Here is a 21,492-nt window from a genome sequence, read left to right as displayed (position 1 = left end):
GTGCGAGGGAGGGAGGGTGGTGCGAGGGAGGGAGGGTGGTGCGAGGGAGGGAGGGTGGTGCGAGGGAGGGAGGGTGGAGCGAGGGAGGGAGGGTGGAGGGAGGGAGGGAGGGTGGAGCGAGGGAGGGAGGGTGGAGCGAGGGAGGGAGGGTGGTGCGAGGGAGGGAGGGTGGTGCGAGGGAGGGAGGGTGGTGCGAGGGAGGGAGGGTGGTGCGAGGGAGGGAGGGTGGTGCGAGGGAGGGAGGGTGGTGCGAGGGAGGGAGGGTGGTGCGAGGGAGGGAGGGTGGTGCGAGGGAGGGAGGGTGGAGCGAGGGAGGGAGGGTGGAGCGAGGGAGGGAGGGTGGAGCGAGGGAGGGAGGGTGGAGCGAGGGAGGGAGGGTGGAGCGAGGGAGGGAGGGTGGAGCGAGGGAGGGAGGGTGGAGCGAGGGAGGGAGGGTGGAGCGAGGGAGGGAGGGTGGAGCGAGGGAGGGAGGGTGGAGCGAGGGAGGGAGGGTGGAGCGAGGGAGGGAGGGTGGAGCGAGGGAGGGAGGGTGGAGCGAGGGAGGGAGGGTGGAGCGAGGGAGGGAGGGTGGAGCGAGGGAGGGAGGGTGGAGCGAGGGAGAGAGGGTGGAGCGAGGGAGAGAGGGTGGAGCGAGGGAGAGAGGGTGGAGCGAGGGAGAGAGGGTGGAGCGAGGGAGAGAGGGTGGAGCGAGGGAGAGAGGGTGGAGCGAGGGAGAGAGGGTGGAGCGAGGGAGAGAGGGTGGAGCGAGGGAGAGAGGGTGGAGCGAGGGAGAGAGGGTGGAGCGAGGGAGAGAGGGTGGAGCGAGGGAGAGAGGGTGGAGCGAGGGAGAGAGGGTGGAGCGAGGGAGAGAGGGTGGAGCGAGGGAGAGAGGGTGGAGCGAGGGAGAGAGGGTGGAGCGAGGGAGAGAGGGTGGAGCGAGGGAGAGAGGGTGGAGCGAGGGAGAGAGGGTGGAGCGAGGGAGAGAGGGTGGAGCGAGGGAGAGAGGGTGGAGCGAGGGAGAGAGGGTGGAGCGAGGGAGAGAGGGTGGAGCGAGGGAGAGAGGGTGGAGCGAGGGAGAGAGGGTGGAGCGAGGGAGAGAGGGTGGAGCGAGGGAGAGAGGGTGGAGCGAGGGAGAGAGGGTGGAGCGAGGGAGAGAGGGTGGAGCGAGGGAGAGAGGGTGGAGCGAGGGAGAGAGGGTGGAGCGAGGGAGAGAGGGTGGAGCGAGGGAGAGAGGGTGGAGCGAGGGAGAGAGGGTGGAGCGAGGGAGAGAGGGTGGAGCGAGGGAGAGAGGGTGGAGCGAGGGAGAGAGGGTGGAGCGAGGGAGAGAGGGTGGAGCGAGGGAGAGAGGGTGGAGCGAGGGAGAGAGGGTGGAGCGAGGGAGAGAGGGTGGAGCGAGGGAGAGAGGGTGGAGCGAGGGAGAGAGGGTGGAGCGAGGGAGAGAGGGTGGAGCGAGGGAGAGAGGGTGGAGCGAGGGAGAGAGGGTGGAGCGAGGGAGAGAGGGTGGAGCGAGGGAGAGAGGGTGGAGCGAGGGAGAGAGGGTGGAGCGAGGGAGAGAGGGTGGAGCGAGGGAGAGAGGGTGGAGCGAGGGAGAGAGGGTGGAGCGAGGGAGAGAGGGTGGAGCGAGGGAGAGAGGGTGGAGCGAGGGAGAGAGGGTGGAGCGAGGGAGAGAGGGTGGAGCGAGGGAGAGAGGGTGGAGCGAGGGAGAGAGGGTGGAGCGAGGGAGAGAGGGTGGAGCGAGGGAGAGAGGGTGGAGCGAGGGAGAGAGGGTGGAGCGAGGGAGAGAGGGTGGAGCGAGGGAGAGAGGGTGGAGCGAGGGAGAGAGGGTGGAGCGAGGGAGAGAGGGTGGAGCGAGGGAGAGAGGGTGGAGCGAGGGAGAGAGGGTGGAGCGAGGGAGAGAGGGTGGAGCGAGGGAGAGAGGGTGGAGCGAGGGAGAGAGGGTGGAGCGAGGGAGAGAGGGTGGAGCGAGGGAGAGAGGGTGGAGCGAGGGAGAGAGGGTGGAGCGAGGGAGAGAGGGTGGAGCGAGGGAGAGAGGGTGGAGCGAGGGAGAGAGGGTGGAGCGAGGGAGAGAGGGTGGAGCGAGGGAGAGAGGGTGGAGCGAGGGAGAGAGGGTGGAGCGAGGGAGAGAGGGTGGAGCGAGGGAGAGAGGGTGGAGCGAGGGAGAGAGGGTGGAGCGAGGGAGAGAGGGTGGAGCGAGGGAGAGAGGGTGGAGCGAGGGAGAGAGGGTGGAGCGAGGGAGAGAGGGTGGAGCGAGGGAGAGAGAGGGTGGAGCGAGGGAGAGAGGGTGGAGCGAGGGAGAGAGGGTGGAGCGAGGGAGAGAGGGTGGAGCGAGGGAGAGAGGGTGGAGCGAGGGAGAGAGGGTGGAGCGAGGGAGAGAGGGTGGAGCGAGGGAGAGAGGGTGGAGCGAGGGAGAGAGGGTGGAGCGAGGGAGAGAGGGTGGAGCGAGGGAGAGAGGGTGGAGCGAGGGAGAGAGGGTGGAGCGAGGGAGAGAGGGTGGAGCGAGGGAGAGAGGGTGGAGCGAGGGAGAGAGGGTGGAGCGAGGGAGAGAGGGTGGAGCGAGGGAGAGAGGGTGGAGCGAGGGAGAGAGGGTGGAGCGAGGGAGAGAGGGTGGAGCGAGGGAGAGAGAGGGTGGAGCGAGGGAGAGAGAGAGGGTGGAGGGAGGGAGAGAGAGAGGGTGGAGGGAGGGAGAGAGAGAGGGTGGAGGGAGGGAGAGAGAGAGGGTGGAGGGAGGGAGGGAGAGAGGGTGGAGGGAGGGAGAGAGGGTGGAGGGAGGGAGAGAGGATGGAGGGAGGGAGAGAGGATGGAGGGAGGGAGAGAGGATGGAGGGAGGGAGAGAGGATGGAGGGAGGGAGAGAGGATGGAGGGAGGGAGAGAGGATGGAGGGAGGGAGAGAGGGAAGGAAAGGGAGAGAGGAGAGGAGAGGGAAGAGAGCAAGAGAAGGAGGCTGAACGGCTGGGCCCAAGACTTCGGGCTGGATATACAGGTCGGTGGCGTCGGGTCTTGGATCCGGGGGGGGGGCGGGGGGGGTGTCGCTGAGGCCGGGGGAAGAGAGAGCCGTGGAGGTCGGGGCGGGGGGGGGGGAGCGGAGGTCGGGTGGAGTTGGGGGAGCGGGAGTCAAGTCGGGTCGGGTGGGAGCCTTATCCACGCAGCCCCAGTGAGGCCATTTGGCCAGGGCTAGTGGCTGCGTGCTTCGGGCTCCTCCCACAGTTTTGGGCGCCTGGAGCTACTGCACATGCGCGCCCACTGTAGCGCACATGTGCAGAGGTCCCGGCACTGTTTTCAGCGCAGGGACCTGGCTCCGCTTCCCACAGCTCACACTGCGCCGCGCCCAGCTCCAGAGGACCTGCAGTGAGCCGGAGAATTGGTGAGGTTTTTTTTTAAGGCGCACTTTGTGGCGTGAAAAACGGGCGTCCAGGTCCGGGCTGCGCCATTTTAGGCGCGGCCCGAAACTTGGGCCCTATGTATCTGCCATATCAAATCCCCTTATCATTTTAAACACCTCGATTAGATTATCTCTCAACTTTCCAAACTCAAGAGAATGCTGGCCAGGTTTATGTAACCTGTTCTTACAATTGCACCCTTTCAGTCCTGTTATCATTCTAGTGAAGCTGCACTGTACCTAGGGTTGCTAACTCTCCTTGGAGTTATCACATGACCGCCTGTCTCCAACCACCCCACCCTGCACACTCCTGCCACTGGTCACTCAACATATCTATACTCGCAGTTCACCGCCATCCCTTGCCCATTGGAATATGAATAGACTCTTCATTGCTCAATTGGGTGACGCTTCACCATCAGTCCTTTTGTGGAAAAGAGCCTTTTCCCCCCATATCCAATATTTTAATAATTAATAGACAAAAATGGTAAAAGAAAATGTTTTATTGCCCCAATTATTGTTCTCCTGCTTTGCTTGCAGCTGTGCCTTGGAGATTAGTCTTTAATTCCTGGGGACTCCCGGGCAATCCTGAAGGGTTGGCAACCTTTGCTGTACCTCCCCCATTAGAAATTCAGGAAATGCATTGAGAAAACGAGAAAAGAAAACAAGCAACATCACTGTAACTAAACAATTGTATCATAATCATTAGGCTGTAATTTGCCTTACTGTCCTTAAAATAGTCAGTCTTACATTTACCAAATTGTTATATGCACATGGATGGTAAAGACATAATATTTTCCTTTTGAAAATTTTAATCGCGTATAAAGGCTAAAGGATTTTTTTTAAACTGCACATCTCTGATCAAACTGATTTGCTTGACATTGATCCGGTTTAATGTTTCTCTTGCCACATGCTCCCAAGATTCAGGAACCAATAGCAAGGATAGCACTTGCTGTTGAAGCGAAAGTCTCATTATTCCATTTTCAAGATAAATATAGACAATGAGTCAAATAAAATTCTATTTCTAATGTATACGTTTTCAACATCATTGCTTGTTAATCTGAGAATGAAACTCAGACCAGAGTCTATTCTGTATGAACATCTGTAGATGGTTTAGCCATGTCTGATTTATAGTGTAGCAGCATGTAAAGAATGCATAATGTCATCATATACCAAAAGACGAGCAACTTCTTGTTATTTATCCTTTGCCACCTTTGGAACTTGGCGCATTTCATTTGCATTACTAAATAACACAATTGTGTCTCAAGTATCCAGCAAACACAGATTACACATTCAAATTACTGATACACCTATTGTATTAGTAAACTGTCATTTGAACTTTCAACTACAGGTTGAACCTCCCTTATCCAGACCCCCATGGGACCTGGCCTGTTCTGGATAAGCGATTTTTCCGGACAAGGAGTGGTCACGTTAAATTGGATGGTACAGATACAGAGCAAGGGGATATCGGGGCTGGCTGGCTTGGGGTTGGGGTTGGGAATGCGGCAGAGAGATCATGGGCGGGGGTGTCAGGCCAGTGATTGCGGGAGTCGGCAGCGAGGAAGGACTTCAATTTGTTCATGACGGAGTTCTGCGCATGCCCCAGCCGGTGGTCAGGAATGGATCCAGACGAGAGGTGCTTCCGGATAAGGGAGTTCTGGATAAGGGAGGTTCAACCTGTACTATCTGTTTATTTGGAGTGAAAAAGTCAACCAAGATAAATATAACAGTGTTATATAAGATACCTAGCAATATATTTATCTGGCTCATCCCAAGGAGTAAATACACTGAGGTTTTCCCACAGAAAATATTTTCTACTTATTACATTTACAAGTCAAACCATCACTATAACTGAAAATACTGTGACAAATCATTATGGTACATTCATTTCTAATCATTAGCATCTTTAGAAACGGGCCATCATGCCCTAAAAGTGTACCATTGCTTCTTTAAAATAATAGTTTATCCTAAAGTAAATCTGTTCCTGCCTGCATCATTGCAATCTATTTCTGACTACTGAAATATCACATACTGTTTTTTTTAAAAACTGGACAATTCACCATTTGCCAGTTTCTACTGCACTTCCTTTATTTGAAACAATTACAGTTTTGGCTCATGGTTTGTTTCTGCATGATGAATTAAAAAAAAATAATGATAATCAATAATTATTGAAATACTTAATGCCCCACGAAACAATCTGGTTTCTGTGGCACTGAGTTAGCCCCATTTAGACTGCAGGTCAGATTTGGCAACATCAGTGGAACTGTGTTTCTGGAGTTGCTTCATGGTATTTATTATCAAAAAGTATGCACCCACTTCATTTATATTATACGTTGCCTTCCGAAAGCAAGGTTCTTGCTAAATACAGAACTGGAACATGAAATGGTTATTAATTGATAATTCTAGTGATAAGTAGTGATAAAGTTTCTTTCAGATCCTTGTCCATAAAATGTCAAAAGTACTTTGCAGAAATAGCAATCCTTTCCTTTATGTGCATCTCTGGGACCACAAGAAAAACAATCTCCAAATGACATTCGGTAACACAATAAAAATTCAAACAATGCATGTAACTCCATGAGCTCTTAAGGTCTGTAGGTTCAGCCAGATAAAATAATTCACACTAAAGGGGAAGGAACATTAATGTGTGGGGGTGGGTGTGTCAGAAATATTAGGAACCGAAATTGCCCACCGCCCAAAACGGGGCGCACCCTCCGTTTTTTAAAGTTTTTCTCCACCGCAACCCGCCTGCAGTCACTTCAGTGGCAAACACTGGGCCGCCAGGGAGGGTTTTGGCCAGGCCAGTAGCCTGGCACCCAAGAGGCCGAGAATAAAAAATAAAATGGCGTCGCCGGAAGCGCCACCTGTCCTTTAAGGATGGCCGCGCTTCCAACCAACAAGTACACCGATAGAAAAAGCTGTCGGGGGCACCGACCAGCAGTAGCGCTGCTTCAGCGGGGAAATTCCGCAAAAGGGATATTTCACGCAGGGCAATTTCGGGAAGGGGTCGCCGCCGGTAGGTAAGTGGTTGGTATGTGCACGCAGCGGCAGGAAAACGGGCGGAGCAGTCCCCTACACTGCTTGACCCTGAGTAAGGGCAATGTTGAAAATGACGACTCCTCCGCGCCACTCCATGGCCGCAGGCCTTATTGGAAAGGGGCAATTTAAGCCTCTTAGCCTCAGAAGTCATGTTGATTTTTTTTTAAGCCAATTTTCTAAAGGCATGAAAACCCTTTGAGTAAATATTTAGCACAAAAACTAAATGGTATAAGCATGTATCAAATCAGAAAAAAGTGCAATTGGTACTAACAAATTTCATGAAAAATATCAGCAGTTTCATAAAATCAAAGAATCTTCCAGCACAAGGAGGCCGCCATTTGGCTGTGCATAATATTTTCATAAACTATAATGGGGATATGGTTTGCAGTATTTATATATTTGTGTCAATGCAAACTTGCTGGTATAAAATATTTAAAATGTGATTTAAAATAATACGTTAAGAAATGACATCAGCGAAGTCTGTAAACCTGACACTGTTAGGAACCAACTTCTTTAACCTTAGCGTTACCTTATTAAAAACACATCTTCCCCATTATATTTTGCTGCCTACATTCACTAGATATTTCTGTACAATATCAAAACTGGTAAAATTCAAGAAAACCTAAAGTACTTAACATCTGCATATAGCTCTATATTCAAATGCTTCCTCATTCTGCATCTAAAGAAAATATGTTGAAATTTAATGTCTACGCCAAATGCAATATACGATTCTGATTGATGCACTTCAATTTGGTGTCTGATAAATGAGAATTCAACGCTTATCAAGACTCAACAAATTTCTCTGCACAATGACACTCTTCTGATTGCTGTGATTTAGATTTAAGTTTGGCCTCAAACACTCGAACATATTTCTCAGTGCAGTGACCTAATAACTTCTAATCTCTATTTCTTTACAAATACACAAGAACATCCAAGTGTTGCATTTTCACTTTTCTTTAGCTATCCAGTTTTGTTTTTCCTTGAGACTAACATATGGCAAATTCTGATGCAAGCACTACCATACATGTGCTGAATGTTGAATTACATATTTTCCACAATAACCAAAAAAATCATTTAATCAGCCTATTTATATAACAAGGCTGCAAACGATAAACATTATGGCCCCTAATTTGCAGCCCTGTGGGCCATGCAAGTTCCGGGTTTTCGCACGTGATGCTCTTGTGCGAAAACACGGAACTTGCGATCTGTCAAGAATTTCCTTCCCAGATCCTTGAAAAGGGTATCCGCGGGCGGAGTTAGCCCAACTCCTGCCCAATGAATGTCCGTGAAATTCTTACACCTAGTAAGGCCTGTTTATACCAGCGCAAGTGTTTTTAAAAAACATTAAAATATTTTTTTCCCATCATTTAAACTTTTAAAAACTTGTACAAGGCGGCAAGATAATTTTTAGCCCCTTCAAAACATTTAAATGTATTTTTCAAAAATTTAAATTTTTGTTTTAAATATTTAATTAAATGGCATTTGAAATTAATTTTAAATATGTAATACTTTGTTTTTATTTATTTGACATGTATATGGTTTTTTGGGGTATTCCCATTCATGCATATGGGGATTTCGTACCTACGGAATCCCTATAAGCATGAATGGGGATTCTCTTCTTTCATTCATAGGGCTGGCCTATGTGATCCAAGGAGCGCTTGTGAACTGCATATGCCCATGGGATATGTGGGCCTCTAGCCGCGAGTACTCGGGGAAGCCCAGGACCGCGAATCACCATACCTCTCGGACCACCAGGTACATAGAAACATAGAAAATAGGTGCAGGAGTAGGCCATTCGGCCCTTCGAGCCTGCACCACCATTCCGTGAGTTCATGGCTGAACATGCAACTTAGACCTCTAGAGGAGAAGAGGAATGGGGGGGGGGCCGGGAACAGGAGGGGGAGGGGGCCCGGGGGGGGGGGAGGAGACGAGGGATGGGAGGACAGGAGGAGGGGGAGGAGTCCGGGGGCATTTTATTTGTGAATTGGAGGTATTTCCCCACGGGAAGCCTCCGACTGCAAATTCAGGGGCATCGCAAAAGTTACTAGGGAAGCAAATGGTGAAAATGGGTTTGAAGGACAATTGATTATATATTTCTGGAGAAAAGAATGCAAGAAGGCAGAAAAATAAAATTGAGGTCAACTATAGAGAGGCAGGCCTTTTCATGCTGCCAATCTATTCAACATTCTTTGTGTCCTTCAAAGCTCAGCAAATTTTTGTTCAACTTCCAGCAGGACATTTTGTAATAGGCACAAACTGAAGTATCTTTAGTAACGAAAGACACACTAATCTTTTTGTAAAAACAAAATGCTTTTTTTGTGTGGGTGGGTTGGGGAAAGAGGACTATTTTGCCTTAAAAGTTGCTCCTCATGGCTGATAGTCCCCATTAAAGTATCCGAACTAAGTAATGAATATTCTTTGCACCAAGCATAACGTGCTTTCTATACACCATTAGCTTTGGCATGCTTTGCACAAATCAATTACATAAAGTAACATTGCTGAAATGTCAAGAAACACATGAATCTACTAGAAATATAGGTCCCAAGTTTCCACATGATTTGCTCCTGATTTTTTAGGAGCAACTGGTGGAGAACAGAGTATCTTAGAAATCGGAATTCTCCACATTTAAGTTTTCTGCAGTTCTAGTCAGGTAGAACAGTTTCACTTTTGAACAGAATTTTTTTTTCAAAAGGGAGCGTGTCCGGCCACTGACGCCTGATTTGAAAGTTTCCAGTGAAAACGTACTCCAAACTAACTTAGAATGGAGCAAGTGAAGATTTTTGTACGCTTGAAAATACCTTGTCTACACATTAAAAAATCAGGCGCAGGTTACAAATTAGGCGTCGGAACGAGGTGGGGGGGGGGGGGAGGGGGGGGGGAAGGGAAGTCATTAAATTCTACAATCAATCCTTAGTTATACTTATACAAATATTATACAAATAAATCCAACCTGAATAAAAATTTATAAGCAAAGAAAAGATTAAATAAACCATGTTCCTACCTGTGTGAAAGTGCTTCAGGCAGGCCTTTCAGGCAGCGGTGTGGCGTCGGTCTCGGGGGCAGGGGCAAGAAGCAGCAAGCAGCCTCAGTGCTGATCATGGAAGGGCAATGTGGTTTTATTAAAAAATGTTAAAAATTGAACAGCTACAAAGAATTTGAATAGTCTCAAATAAGTGCATGTGTCCCGTTTATCACAGTCTATCTTTAATTACAGAATGAGTGGTGGAGATTGAAACAGTAACGAGTTGTAAAGGCTGAATTAAAATGCACAGTTGCTGCAGTAACACTGGTTAAAGAGCCAACATTAATTCAGCAGGTGATTTATTCAGCAGTGCTGCTAAAAGCACTCCCTCACACACAGAAATATCAAGAAAATTAAAATGCAAGCCTTTGCAAGGGTTCAATAAACAAATTTTCACTTTTTCTGCAGCACTTTTAAAAATGGCCGAGTGCCAATGTTTACTTCAGACTGTGCGTGCGCGAACGCTCCAACGCGCAGGGTTGCCGGCACCAAAAAAACTCATTTAAATTGTACCCGCCCCCTCCTACTTACAAAATCGGCACGAGTGGTAGGCTCCGCCCACTGTGCGCCACGCCAAGCAGACATCGAGCTCCTTATACCGCTTTTTTTCAGGCGCCGTTATCAGCGTGAAAAACAGGCGCCCAGCTCTGAGGGGCGCCTTTTTCGCCGCGTGTGGAAACTTGGGGCCATAGGCCCCAAGTTTCCACATGATTTGCTCCTGATTTTTAGGAGCAACTGGTGTTGAACAGAGTATCTTAGAAATCGGAATTCTCCACATTTAGTTTTCTGCAGTTCTAGTCAGGTAGAACAGTTTCACTTTGGAACAGAATTTTTTTTTCAAAAGGGGGCGTGTCCGGCCACTGACGCCTGATTTCAAAGTTTCCACAGTGAAAACGTACTCCAAACTAACTTAGAATGGAGTAAGTGAAGATTTTTGTACGCTTGAAAAAACCTTGTCTACACTTTAAAAAATCAGGCGCAGGTTACAAATTAGGCGTAGGGAACGAGGTGGGGGGAGGGGAGGGGGGGGAAGGGAAGTCATTAACTTCTACAATTAATCCTTAGTTATACTTATACAAATAAATCCAACCTGAATAAAAATTTATAAGCAAAGAAAAGATTAAATAAACCATGTTCCTACCTGTGTGAAAGTGCTTCAGGCAGGCCTTTCAGGCAGCGGTGTGGCATTAGTGTCTCGACGGCAGCGGCAGGCAACAAGCAGCCTTCGAGCTGAGCTGCAGTGCTTGAGGCAGGCCTTCATTCCCCACGAAGATGCAGCACCCGGACGGACTTGAGGCCAGTCGGCCATGGGATTGCAGCGGCGTCAGTGGCTGGTCGGGAGCCAAAGAAAGAACAGCAGCAGCCTTCGAGCTGTGAGGGGGACTGACTGAGGCCATTTGGACAGGGAGAGGCAGCCACATCGACATCTTTATATTTAAATTTGCAGAATGGGTGCACCACATATTAGGCAATGGTTTGCTTCCTCATGCAAGAAATTCTTTGTTCTTGGTGGATGTTGATCCATTGCAAAGCTGAATTGGCACTTTTATTTCTACAAACACACAGTCCTTAATTTGCAGGCACCGGTTCTGCAAGTTTAGCAGTGAAAAGCTGAACTCACTGATTTCAGCAGGTGATTTATTCAGCAGTGCTGCTAAAAGCACTCCCTCACACACAGAAATATCAAGAAAATTAAAATACAAGCCTTTGCAGGGGTTCAAAAAACAAATCTTCACTTTTTCTGCAGCATTTTAAAAAATGGCCGAGTGCCAATGTTTACTTCAGACTGCGCGTGCGCAAACGCTCCAACGCGCACGGCTGCCGGCACCAAGAAGCCTCATTTCAATTGTACCAACCCCCTCCTACTTACAAAATCGGCGCGAGTGGTAGGCTCCGCCCCCGTGCGTCGCGCCAAGCAGACATCGAGCTCCAAGGAGCTCGAGAATACCGCACTTTTTTTCCGGCGCGAAAAACAGGCGCCCAGCTCTGAGGTGCGCCTTTTTCGCCGCGTGTGGAAACTAGGGCCCATTGTTCCATTATTGCTCTCCTAACCCAAGTACTGGCAGAACTGAAATTACAACCTTCTTAAATATTCTCAACAATGCTTTCAGTCTGTAACCCCCTAAGGGCGCAAGTTTCCACACGATAAAAAACGGGCGCCCCTCCGAGCTAAAAAAAAAAAATCGCGATTCTGGAGCGTTCTGCAGCTCCTTGTCTGCCTGGCGCGGCGCCCAGGGGGGCGGAGCCTACACTTTTGTAAGTGGGAGGGGGCGGGTACTATTTAAATTCGTTTTTTTCCTGCCGGCAACGCTGCGCGTGCGTGTTGGAGCGTTCGCGCACGCGCTGTGTTAAAAAGACAGTGGCACTCGGCCATTTTTGTAGTTCTTTGCAGCTGTTTAATTTTTGAACATTTTTTTAATAAAAGCACATTGCCATCAGCACATCAACACTTGCAGCCTTCTCACTGTCTCCTCCCCCCCGCGGGAAGAACGGGCGCCTCCTCTCCCCCCCCCCCCCCCGCGGGAAGAACAGGCGCCTCCTCTCCCCCCCCCCCCCCCGCGGGAAGAACAGGCGCCTCCTCCCCCCCTCGAAGAGAACGGGCGCCTCCTCCCCCCCCCCACGGGAAGAACGGGCGCCTCCTCCCCTCCCGCGGGAAGAACGGACGCCTCCACCCCCTCCCCCCCCGCAGGAAAGAACGGGCGCCTCCTCTCCTCCTCCTCCCCTCCCCCTCCCCCCCCCCCCCCGCGGGAAGAACAGGCGCCTCCTACCGCCCCCGCGGGAAGAACGGGCGCCTCCTCCCCCCTCCGCGGGAAGAACGGGCGCCTCCTCCCCCCCCCCCGCGGGAAGAACGGGCGCCTCAGGCTGACTGCAGCATTCTCCGTGCCTTCACACAGGTAGGAAGATGGTTTATTTAATCTTTTTTTTGCTTATAAATGTTTATTCAGGTTCGATTTATTTGTATAATATTTGTAGAAGTATAAATAAGGATTGATTGTAGAATTTAATGACTTCCCTCCCACCCCCCACCTCGTTCTGGACGCCTAATTTGTAACCTGCGCCTGATTTTTTAATATGTAGAACAGGTTTTTTCAGTTCTACAAAAATCTTCACTTGCTCCATTCTAACTTAGTTTGGAGTACGTTTTCACTGTGGAAACTTTGAAATCAGGCGTCAGTGGCCGGACACGCCCCTTTTTGAAGAAAAAATTCTGTTCCAAAGTAGAACTGTTCTACCTGACTAGAACTGCAGAAAACTAAATGTGGAGAATTCCGAAATATCTAAGATAGTCCGTTCTCCACCAGTTGCTCCTAAAAATCAGGCGCAAATCATGTGGAAACTTGGGCCCTATATTTCTCACTTCATGTTCAGTGTCCGCTTCCCCCCGGGAAAGTGCTCAGAGACATTTCTTTATGCAATGAGCATTATATAAATGCAAGTTTGTAAATTAGTTTCTCCTTGTTCAATTTCTACCTTCGAGGTGATCCATTTCCCAACTTAGATAGTAGGTGGCTGACTTGCTTGCAATGCCATTCAAGTTAGATGGCTGCATTGGAGATGTTAGAATTAATGCTGATTGACTTGATCTATAGTTTTCCCTTTCTCTTGTAAAAATTTCCTTCTACTTGGCTCTTTCACACTCAAGATCAAGAACTCGCCATGTGGAGAATTGCAAGGCTAGTATCATAAACTGCCTGAATGGTTTAAAATAAAGTTTATATTTTATTTTCTCGAAGCCTCTACATCAACGTATTGAAGAAGTTATTGCCATAAGAGACCAAGCACAATTTATGCTGTATTACATTTCTGGCAAAAAAAAAAATCAGCATTTTAGACTGTATCAATCTAGTTATACTAGCTACAAGGAACAATAAACATTTTCAGATATACGATTCTAGTTTCAAAGGAAAGTAAGATTTTGAAACCCATGTTCTTTTTAAAAGGCTTCAGCACTACACTGTGTGGGTAATTTTGTACAATACTTTTCTTTGCCATCTTCATCATTTCCTACTTCCCAATGAAAACAATGAGTTTGATGAACAACTCGAGTCGATTCACAAGCTGATAAAATGACAGGAGGATTCAATTGTCTAAACGCCAGCCAGGAATACAAAGACACCTCTATGGACCTTTCAGATACAGTATTCAAAAACCATACATGATCAAACCTTTGATAAATTAAAACGCAAGATTTTTTGCACAGTTTAAATTATATTGCCATCTCCCTATAGCACATTCTATCCTTTAAAAGGCTATGGTAATGACAATCTATTTCTGTTCAGCACAGGAATCTTGACAAATAAAAATCCAATCAATCTAGAAGTCCAGTAACAGTGCAATTCATACAAATTCCCTGCAATGCACAATGAAGTATAGTCATTTCCCAGAATCAAAAGGCAATGATATAGTTCAATCATTCATCATTTAATTACACATAATATTCAGCAGCTCCTCTAACAAAAAGCTATTAGTCATGAATCCACATTAACCTTCATACCAAAGCTGGGAGCTAAAAATAACAGCCAGCAAACAATATTACATCATCATGTAATTATGCTGGATTCAGTAAAGCCAAAACAAATGATAAAAGGTTTAAGAAGCACAAAGATTGAAATTCTTGCACTGCAGAATTATCAATTGCTTCTACCAATGGAAAAATGTTAACTCTCAAAAACAAAATTAAACATCGATAGTTTCAAACAAAGGTTTAAAACAGAAAACACAAAAGGTATTTTAAAATCAACAAATTGTTAACTGCTCTTTTTTGTCTCTAAATATCAGACAACATCTTTCAGCTCTGAATCCCTACGACTTTCAGACAGCTTTCCACTGGAATATTGTCATCAAAATAGAGAACATGCACAATGAAACAGTATCTGAAGCATACCAAAGGACCTACATTACCTGTATACTGCACAAGGAACATCCCCAATCACTTCTTAATGAGTAGAATGTGCTTTCTGTTCCATAGACTGAGAAGAGCTGTCAAAACCAAGCTCCTAAAAATCTCAGCACCACACGAACAACAGAGCGTACTGCAAGCACAGACAAATAAGAGATCCTACTAATGCCACCACACAAAAGGGAGGCAATGGAAATCACAAGAACCTTCAGGGCACAGGCTAGAATTGGCTCTTCTGATCCAGTGTTCATGTGTCACCATCTGTCTTGAGTGAGTGACAGTTAAGAGCTGACTTGTTCGGGGGAAGGGAAGGGCAGGTGGGAAAGCAATTAGCACTATGCTCATCTGTGAATTCATAAGGGATTTCATACATCGATGCCTTCAGAAGCAGTATGCAGGCAGCAAATCAGGAGCTCATGATTTGCGTGCCTGCAAAGAGCTCCTTCAGACGCAACATAGCTTGCTGAGCTGCTATCAAAACTAGAGGGTGGTAAAAGCAAACAACTTGGAATAGGCAGAGGCTGCATTGCATAGTTTCAAGGATGACTGATACTGACCTTGGAGCCCACAACAATCTTAACATCGAATCAATCAAAGCAATGTGCATTAGGTCAAGGAAGAAATATTGCAGAATTTAGCAAAATTACTTAGAATTCAATATTTCAAAGATGGATTTTTTCAACTGATACTGTAATTGGTTAATCAATGCAGCCAAGATTTTGAGATGCTGAATCACATCAGCTAATTGATTTCAGCCTAAATAACAGCTTCTTTGTTTTCCAAAGACAGTAATGCCTTTGTTTTGTACATTGCTAGAATAGTTTCAATGCTGTGACTGAATAATTGTTCCTGCCTTTTGTGATTCCAACAAAATAATAATCTAAGGAAATTAAGGCTTCTTGAAATGGGGATGGGGAAGAAGAAACAAGCAGAGATTGAACATGCAACTGTGAAGAATATTACACTGATCCGTTTGTGATATAGCAATATCAGAAAGAACCGTAATTTTTTTAATTAACTGCACCCCGAGACTGATGACAGCATTAAAACACTCTGTAGTTGACAGCCAACTTCTAATCTGAGTCCCATGATACAATTATTACTCAAACTTAGCTGCCTACATTAGTTAGACTTTGCCAGTTGTCAACACGGATTTCAGATGGAACTCCCATGCCTTGTGCTAAGAAAAGACACGAACTATTGAGCTCATAACACTTAAATTGTAGCACCTGCTGGCTAATCATGAAGCAGCACTGACAGCTGTTATGGAGAATTCGGATCCCCTTGTTGATAAATTGGTTAAGGGGTGAAGAAACTATTTGTAAATAAAAAGGCCTCATAAGAAATGACAATTGGTAGCAGCCTGTGTTCTAAGATATTCCTATATGATTTCATTAAAATACTTGTGCAAGATTAATGAATAAACAAGGCTATCAGCCAATGCCCGTTAAAAATGTTACAGAAGTTTCGGAAACCTATTTTTTTAATCAGTTGATAAAGTACCTGCTCCAATCCACTGGAGCTCAACTGCTGCAAGAACAGCTGTTGTTCTAAGGTAGAACGGGGCAATGTGATTATACTTCAATACATTTTTGAGGACAAAAAAAGCAAAAGGAAACAAATGAGGCGGTCTTGTTCACAAATTAACAAGCACAACATGCTTAAATATCTTAACCACATTGCTTAGAAATTATTACTTGATTTACAACTACTTTCTAAAGCGCTTCAGAATATAAATGACCAGTGAAATCTGATTCACTCAAAAAAAACATTAGCATTACTAATGGATAAATATTATTGGATACATTTTATTAGTACCAGCATGCACAACAGTACTTCAATTATGCTGCAACAGTCTCACTGGATATTTGTTGTGTGCTACAGCAGGACAAGCAAGGCCAGTAGCAATGCATCATTAAAGGCTCCGCTCACTAAAATGAATGACTAAGAGAGTGTGCTATGCTTTGCCTAATGTACAACTGTGAAGCTTCAGTGTCCTTTTCATCTCTCTTGAAAGCAGTGAAATGAAAGGGTATATGGTCCGGAGATTATTGGCAACATTTTATTACCTCACCCAAATGGGCATTTTTCTTGTAACATGAGTAATAAATTCCACATTACACAATTTGGCCAAACATAGGGGGAAATTACAGACACAATCAATCATTCTGGCCTCAACCAACTACATAAATGCCTCCACCGAATTTTTCACTTGCCTAGCACTGCTCCCATTGTTCCTCCATCCACAGATGAATAGCAACAGGAAGAAACCATGTAACCCACAGAACTTGCTCCACCATTTTTGCCAACCATGCAGCTCCATCTTTTTAATTTCAATTCCCAATCTAATTAACACAGTATAGATCAGTCTTCAACCAATACAATTTTCAGAGATGCACAACATCAGCCAATAACATCTCTCCATCAGACTTTGCTTTTCTTCTCCTTTCACTTTGTATCTTTCTATAACAATACATTCAGATCAGAAATGGAGCAAAGGGAAGGTGAAATAAATCCAATCTTTACCCCACAAGTTAGTGATCCAACATGCTGCATCATCATCTCATCCCATAATTGCAAATGGCTACACCACCCCATCTCTCCTGCAGCCAGGAACAGATAAGCAGGTGACACACATTTGTAATGCTCGCTCCAATTATACCGTTGGGTTTGGTGCAATGCCCAAAACTGTTTTCAAAGAAATGAATGCAGAGCAAAGCCTCTCACTGCACAGGTAGAAATGTTGACTATCATGAACCTGGGAGTTTCAATATATATATGCACTTGAAATAAGATGGTCCCTTTGTATGCTATACTTCCCATTTTCACTTTTACTGAACGAATGGAACTCTAATCATTAGAGACGTCAAAGTTCACAGATCTAACTCAATCACCAAATAAACTTTATCCCTTTTTGCTATGTATTTGTTTCATCTACTGCCAGAAACATGTTGGCAGTAGTTACACATTGCAGTTGTGAACATCAGTAATAGGACAAAGACAACTCTCCCAAATAGTTTCACTACTGATAGCACATTTTACATTGCTAAGTAACAGACAGTGTTATACTACACATTAGACATCTATGCAGTACACACAATAGTGTGGTACCACTACCAAAAGCTTAACATAACTGTTGCAAAATGTATTGTAATACCAATAATGCCTCTGTGTAAACTGGCAGATGTGGATGGGTAAACAAGTGCAAGTTTATGCACAATATGGTGCCTGAAATGGCTGTCTGAAGAATACCGACCATCTCACAATTGTCATGAATTGGACACTTCCATGCCCCCGCCCCCACCCGGAGCTGGATTCAAACCCAGGTCGTAAAAAAGTCCATTGCACCACTAATGTTTTACACACCTCTCATCCAGCTGCCACAGCAATGTGGATTTAATTAAGCTTCCATGAACCATTTATAATACACTATATCATGCACTGCATTCAACGTTTGTAATCTACCAAGAAAGAAAATCTGTAAAATTTCTCCCAACCCGCAAATGCAAGTAAGCAAAACTTTATATATATCCATCTCCAACTCTTCACTCATAATTTTTCCTTAGTCACAGTAACCAAAGTATTGCCTGGAATTTCTTATTTTCTCAATCAACACCTATTCCTTAACCATTAATTGCCTTTCTACTCGGGCATTAATCAAAGCATTTTTCAAAGGAATGAATTAACACATCATAAACTGATTTTTCTCAGTTTGTTGAATGTAGCCAATATTCTGTATAATTGAATCATGACTTATTTGCAGCAAGTAGTTTTAGGTTAGGATAATTACTCTCCCCCATACAGAATTGAGGGTTTACAATTTTAAAAAAAGCAGTGAGCCCATTTCAAAATAGTAGAGTCAGTGCCATAAACGGCACAGAAGAGGGACATTTGGCCCATCAAGTCCATGCCAGCTCTCTGTAGAGAAATCCAGTCAGTCCCATTCCCCTGCTCTATCCCCGTAACCCTGCAAGTTTATTCCCCTCAAGTGCCTATCCAATGTCCTTTTGAAATCATTGATCGTCTCTGCTTCGACCACCCTCGTCAGCAGCGAGTTCCAGGTCATTGCCACTTGCTGCATAAAACAGTTCCTCCTCACATCCCCCCTGTATCTCTTGCCCAAAACCTTAAATCTGTGTCCCCTAATACTTGTACCATCAGCTCATGGGAACAGCCTTTCTCGGTCTACCTCATGCAAACCCGTAATAATCTTGTACACCTTTATCAAATCTCCCCTCAACCTCCTTTACTCCAAGGTGAACAACCCCAGCTTCTCCAACCTAACCTTGTAGCTAAAATCCCTCATACCTGAAACCATTCTGGTAAAAAATCTCCTCTGCAACCTCTCAAGGACCTGCACATCCTTCCTAAAGTGTGGTGACCAGAACTGAACGCAATACTCTAGTTGTGGCCTAACCAGAGCTTTATAAAGATTCAGCATAACTTTGCTGATTTTGTACTCTATACCTCTATTTATGAAGCCCAAGATCCCATATGCTTTGCTAACTACTCTCTCAATATATCCTGCCACCTTCAAGGATGTATGCACATGAACCCCCAAGTCCCTCTGTCCCTGCACAATCTTTAGAACTGTGCATTAAGTCTACATTGCCTCTCCCTATCCCTTCTGCCAAAATGCATCACCTCACACTTCTCTATTAAATTCCATCTGCCACTTGTCTGCCCATTATGTCCTGTTGCACTCGATTGGTATTATCCTCACAGTTTGTCACCCCTCCAAGTTTGACATCATCAGCAAATTTGGAAATTTTACTCTGCATTCCAATATCCAAATCATTTATATATTTCAAAAAAAGCAGTGGTCCTCGCACTGACCATTGGGGAACACCACTGTCTACCATCCTCCAGTCTGAAAAACAACCATTTAGACTTGCTGTTTTCTGTCCTTAAGCCAATTTCTTATCCATGCCGACACTGGCCCTCCTATTCCATGAGCCTCAGTTTTGTTATCCAGCATTTTATGTGGTATGTTGTCAAACACTTTCGTAAAATCTATATGGACAACAACCACTGCAGCCCCTTCATCAACCTTCTCTGTTACTTCATCAAAAAATTCTTAGATTAGCAGCTATGAATGGTTTGTAAAATAAAAGAGGGAGGACTATGTACAATGAATTGAAGAGGTCAGAGTAACTTGTGACACATCAGATGATAGAAAAATAGCTTAAAAAGAAAATTAAAATTAAAAATAATTTAAAACTAGTCTGTCTGCCATGGCTTTTCACACAGGGCATTAAGAGAAAGTGTAGCTATCAGGTTAACTGGGGTTAGAGAGGGTGGATAAATAATTGGACCAGGGCACACAGATGTAACAGAATCCTTTTAAAGTTGTACATTCTGTCCTTATTTTCATTTTCTATTATAACTCATAGGTAAACATCAAGATAAGCAGCAATTTGGGAAGCACAGTAGAGTCGGTTGGAGCATATGAATTTCTCTGCAGTACTGGCTAAGAAGCTGGCAGATACAAAACTGAGGTACGTCACCACTTGTGTCAGGAGGGTTAAATTACAGAAGGACAAGTTTATATAGGTAGTTACCATTATAATTGTGGACATGAGAATTTATAATGAAAAGGGTTGACAGGATGTGTGTGCAGATGCAAGATGTTTAATATATTACTAGTTGATCTCCTATGGGGTTCCACAGTTAATTTAGAGAATATGGGTTTATTTTACCTCTCTGCTGTCTTCATGTTGCTGTTTTTCTCTTACAGCTCTCTGTCTGTCTCTCCTGTTTCTCACTCATTAACATATCTTCTAGCTTTTCTCTATCATCTAATGCTCGTCTAGTTTTTCTTTCCTGTTGGATGGGAGTTTATGGGTGGCATGGTGGGCGAAGCAGCTGCCAAATGCTTTTAGAGTGAGGGTGGGGCAAAGTGGCCAGCTGTGCCATCCCCTCCCCCAATTCTTCCCACACCCCTTGGCTACCATTTGAGGAGAATTAGTGCTTTATTCACTGCCACTTCTCCACCAGGAATGCCTCACAGACCTGCCCTTTTATTCTTTCTTCTCCTCCCCTCCCACTTTCATTGCACTTGCTTTAAACTTGTTACATCTCTAACTTCTGATGAAAGATCATTGACCTGAAACGTTAACTCTGTTTCTCTCTCTACAGATGCTGCCTGACCTGCTGAGTATTTCCAGCATTTTCTGTTTTTATTTCAGATTTCCAGCACCTATAGTATTTTGCTTTTGTTTTAGGGTTTAATTCACTGGCACTTTTCTTCAAGGATGCCTTCTGCTCTCACCCCTTTCCCCTCCTTCCTAAAACCACAATAAGGTTTCCTACTGTGCTCACCTTCCTCACCACCAGCCTCCACATTCAATGGATCATCCGCCACCATATCCGCCACTTCCACGTGATGCCAACACATCTTCTATTCCCCTCGCAGCATTCAGAAGGGACCACTCCTTCCGCGATACTCTGATCTACTCTTCAATCACCCCCAACGCTACCTCCCCTTCCACGGTACCTTCCCATGCAAGTGCAGGAGATGCAATACCTGCCCTTTTATCTCCTCCTTTCCCACCATCCAGGGCCCTAAACATTTCTTTCAGGTTAAACGACGACTTACTTGTACTTCTTTCAATTTAGTATACTGTATTTGCTGCTCACAATGCAGTCTCCTTTACACTGGGGGAAACCAAACGCAGATTGGACAATCGCTTTACTGAACACCTCTGTTCAGTCCACAAGCGTGACCCTGGGCTTCCGGTCATTTGTCACTTTAATTATCTGCCCCACTCCGACCGTGGCCTCCTACACAGTTCTAATGAAGCTCAAGGAACAGCACTTTACAGCCTTCCGAACTCAATACAGAGTTCAACAATTTGAGATCATAACCACTGCTCCCATTTTTTCAGATAATTGTTGCTCTGCTTTTGTCATTTTCAGCTCCTCTAGACCCATTTTTCGTTTCTTTACTTGTCCCATTGCCACTCCCTTTTGCTTTGCACCATCATCCCATTTGTCATTTAATCACTTCTGCCTTCCACCCTGTTGCAGACTTTCTCTTTTGTTCTTTCCTCCCCCACCCCCACTTTCCCCTGACCCTGTACTTGCTTAAAACCTGTTACAGCTGTAACATTTTCCAGTATTATGAAAGATTATCGACCTGAACCGTCAACTCTGCTCTCTCTCCACAGATGCTGCTTGACC

General features: G+C 45.8%; 1 protein-coding gene across 11 annotated transcripts in view; it reads right to left on the bottom strand.

Moving 5' to 3' along the window:
- LOC139265703 (ecto-NOX disulfide-thiol exchanger 2-like) overlaps positions 1–21,492 on the bottom strand; it is a 460,596-nt gene that overhangs the window by 230,421 nt on the left and 208,683 nt on the right. The window contains exon 2 of one of the 11 annotated variants that reach the window (XM_070882963.1): positions 9,390–9,479. The exons of 9 other annotated variants lie outside the window; for them this stretch is intronic. Coding sequence is in view for 1 of the 2 variants with exons in the window: in XM_070882962.1 (XP_070739063.1) it covers positions 14,313–14,334 (22 nt within the window). In the remaining variant the exon portion in view is untranslated. Of the gene's footprint in view, positions 1–9,389; positions 9,480–14,312; positions 14,715–21,492 lie in introns of those variants that run through there. One more of the 11 variants, XM_070882962.1, reaches the window with a different exon arrangement.

Source organism: Pristiophorus japonicus, chromosome 6, assembly GCF_044704955.1.
Source record: "Pristiophorus japonicus isolate sPriJap1 chromosome 6, sPriJap1.hap1, whole genome shotgun sequence".
NCBI lineage: Eukaryota > Metazoa > Chordata > Chondrichthyes > Pristiophoridae > Pristiophorus > Pristiophorus japonicus.
This window is presented reverse-complemented; position numbering and strand designations above follow the sequence as displayed.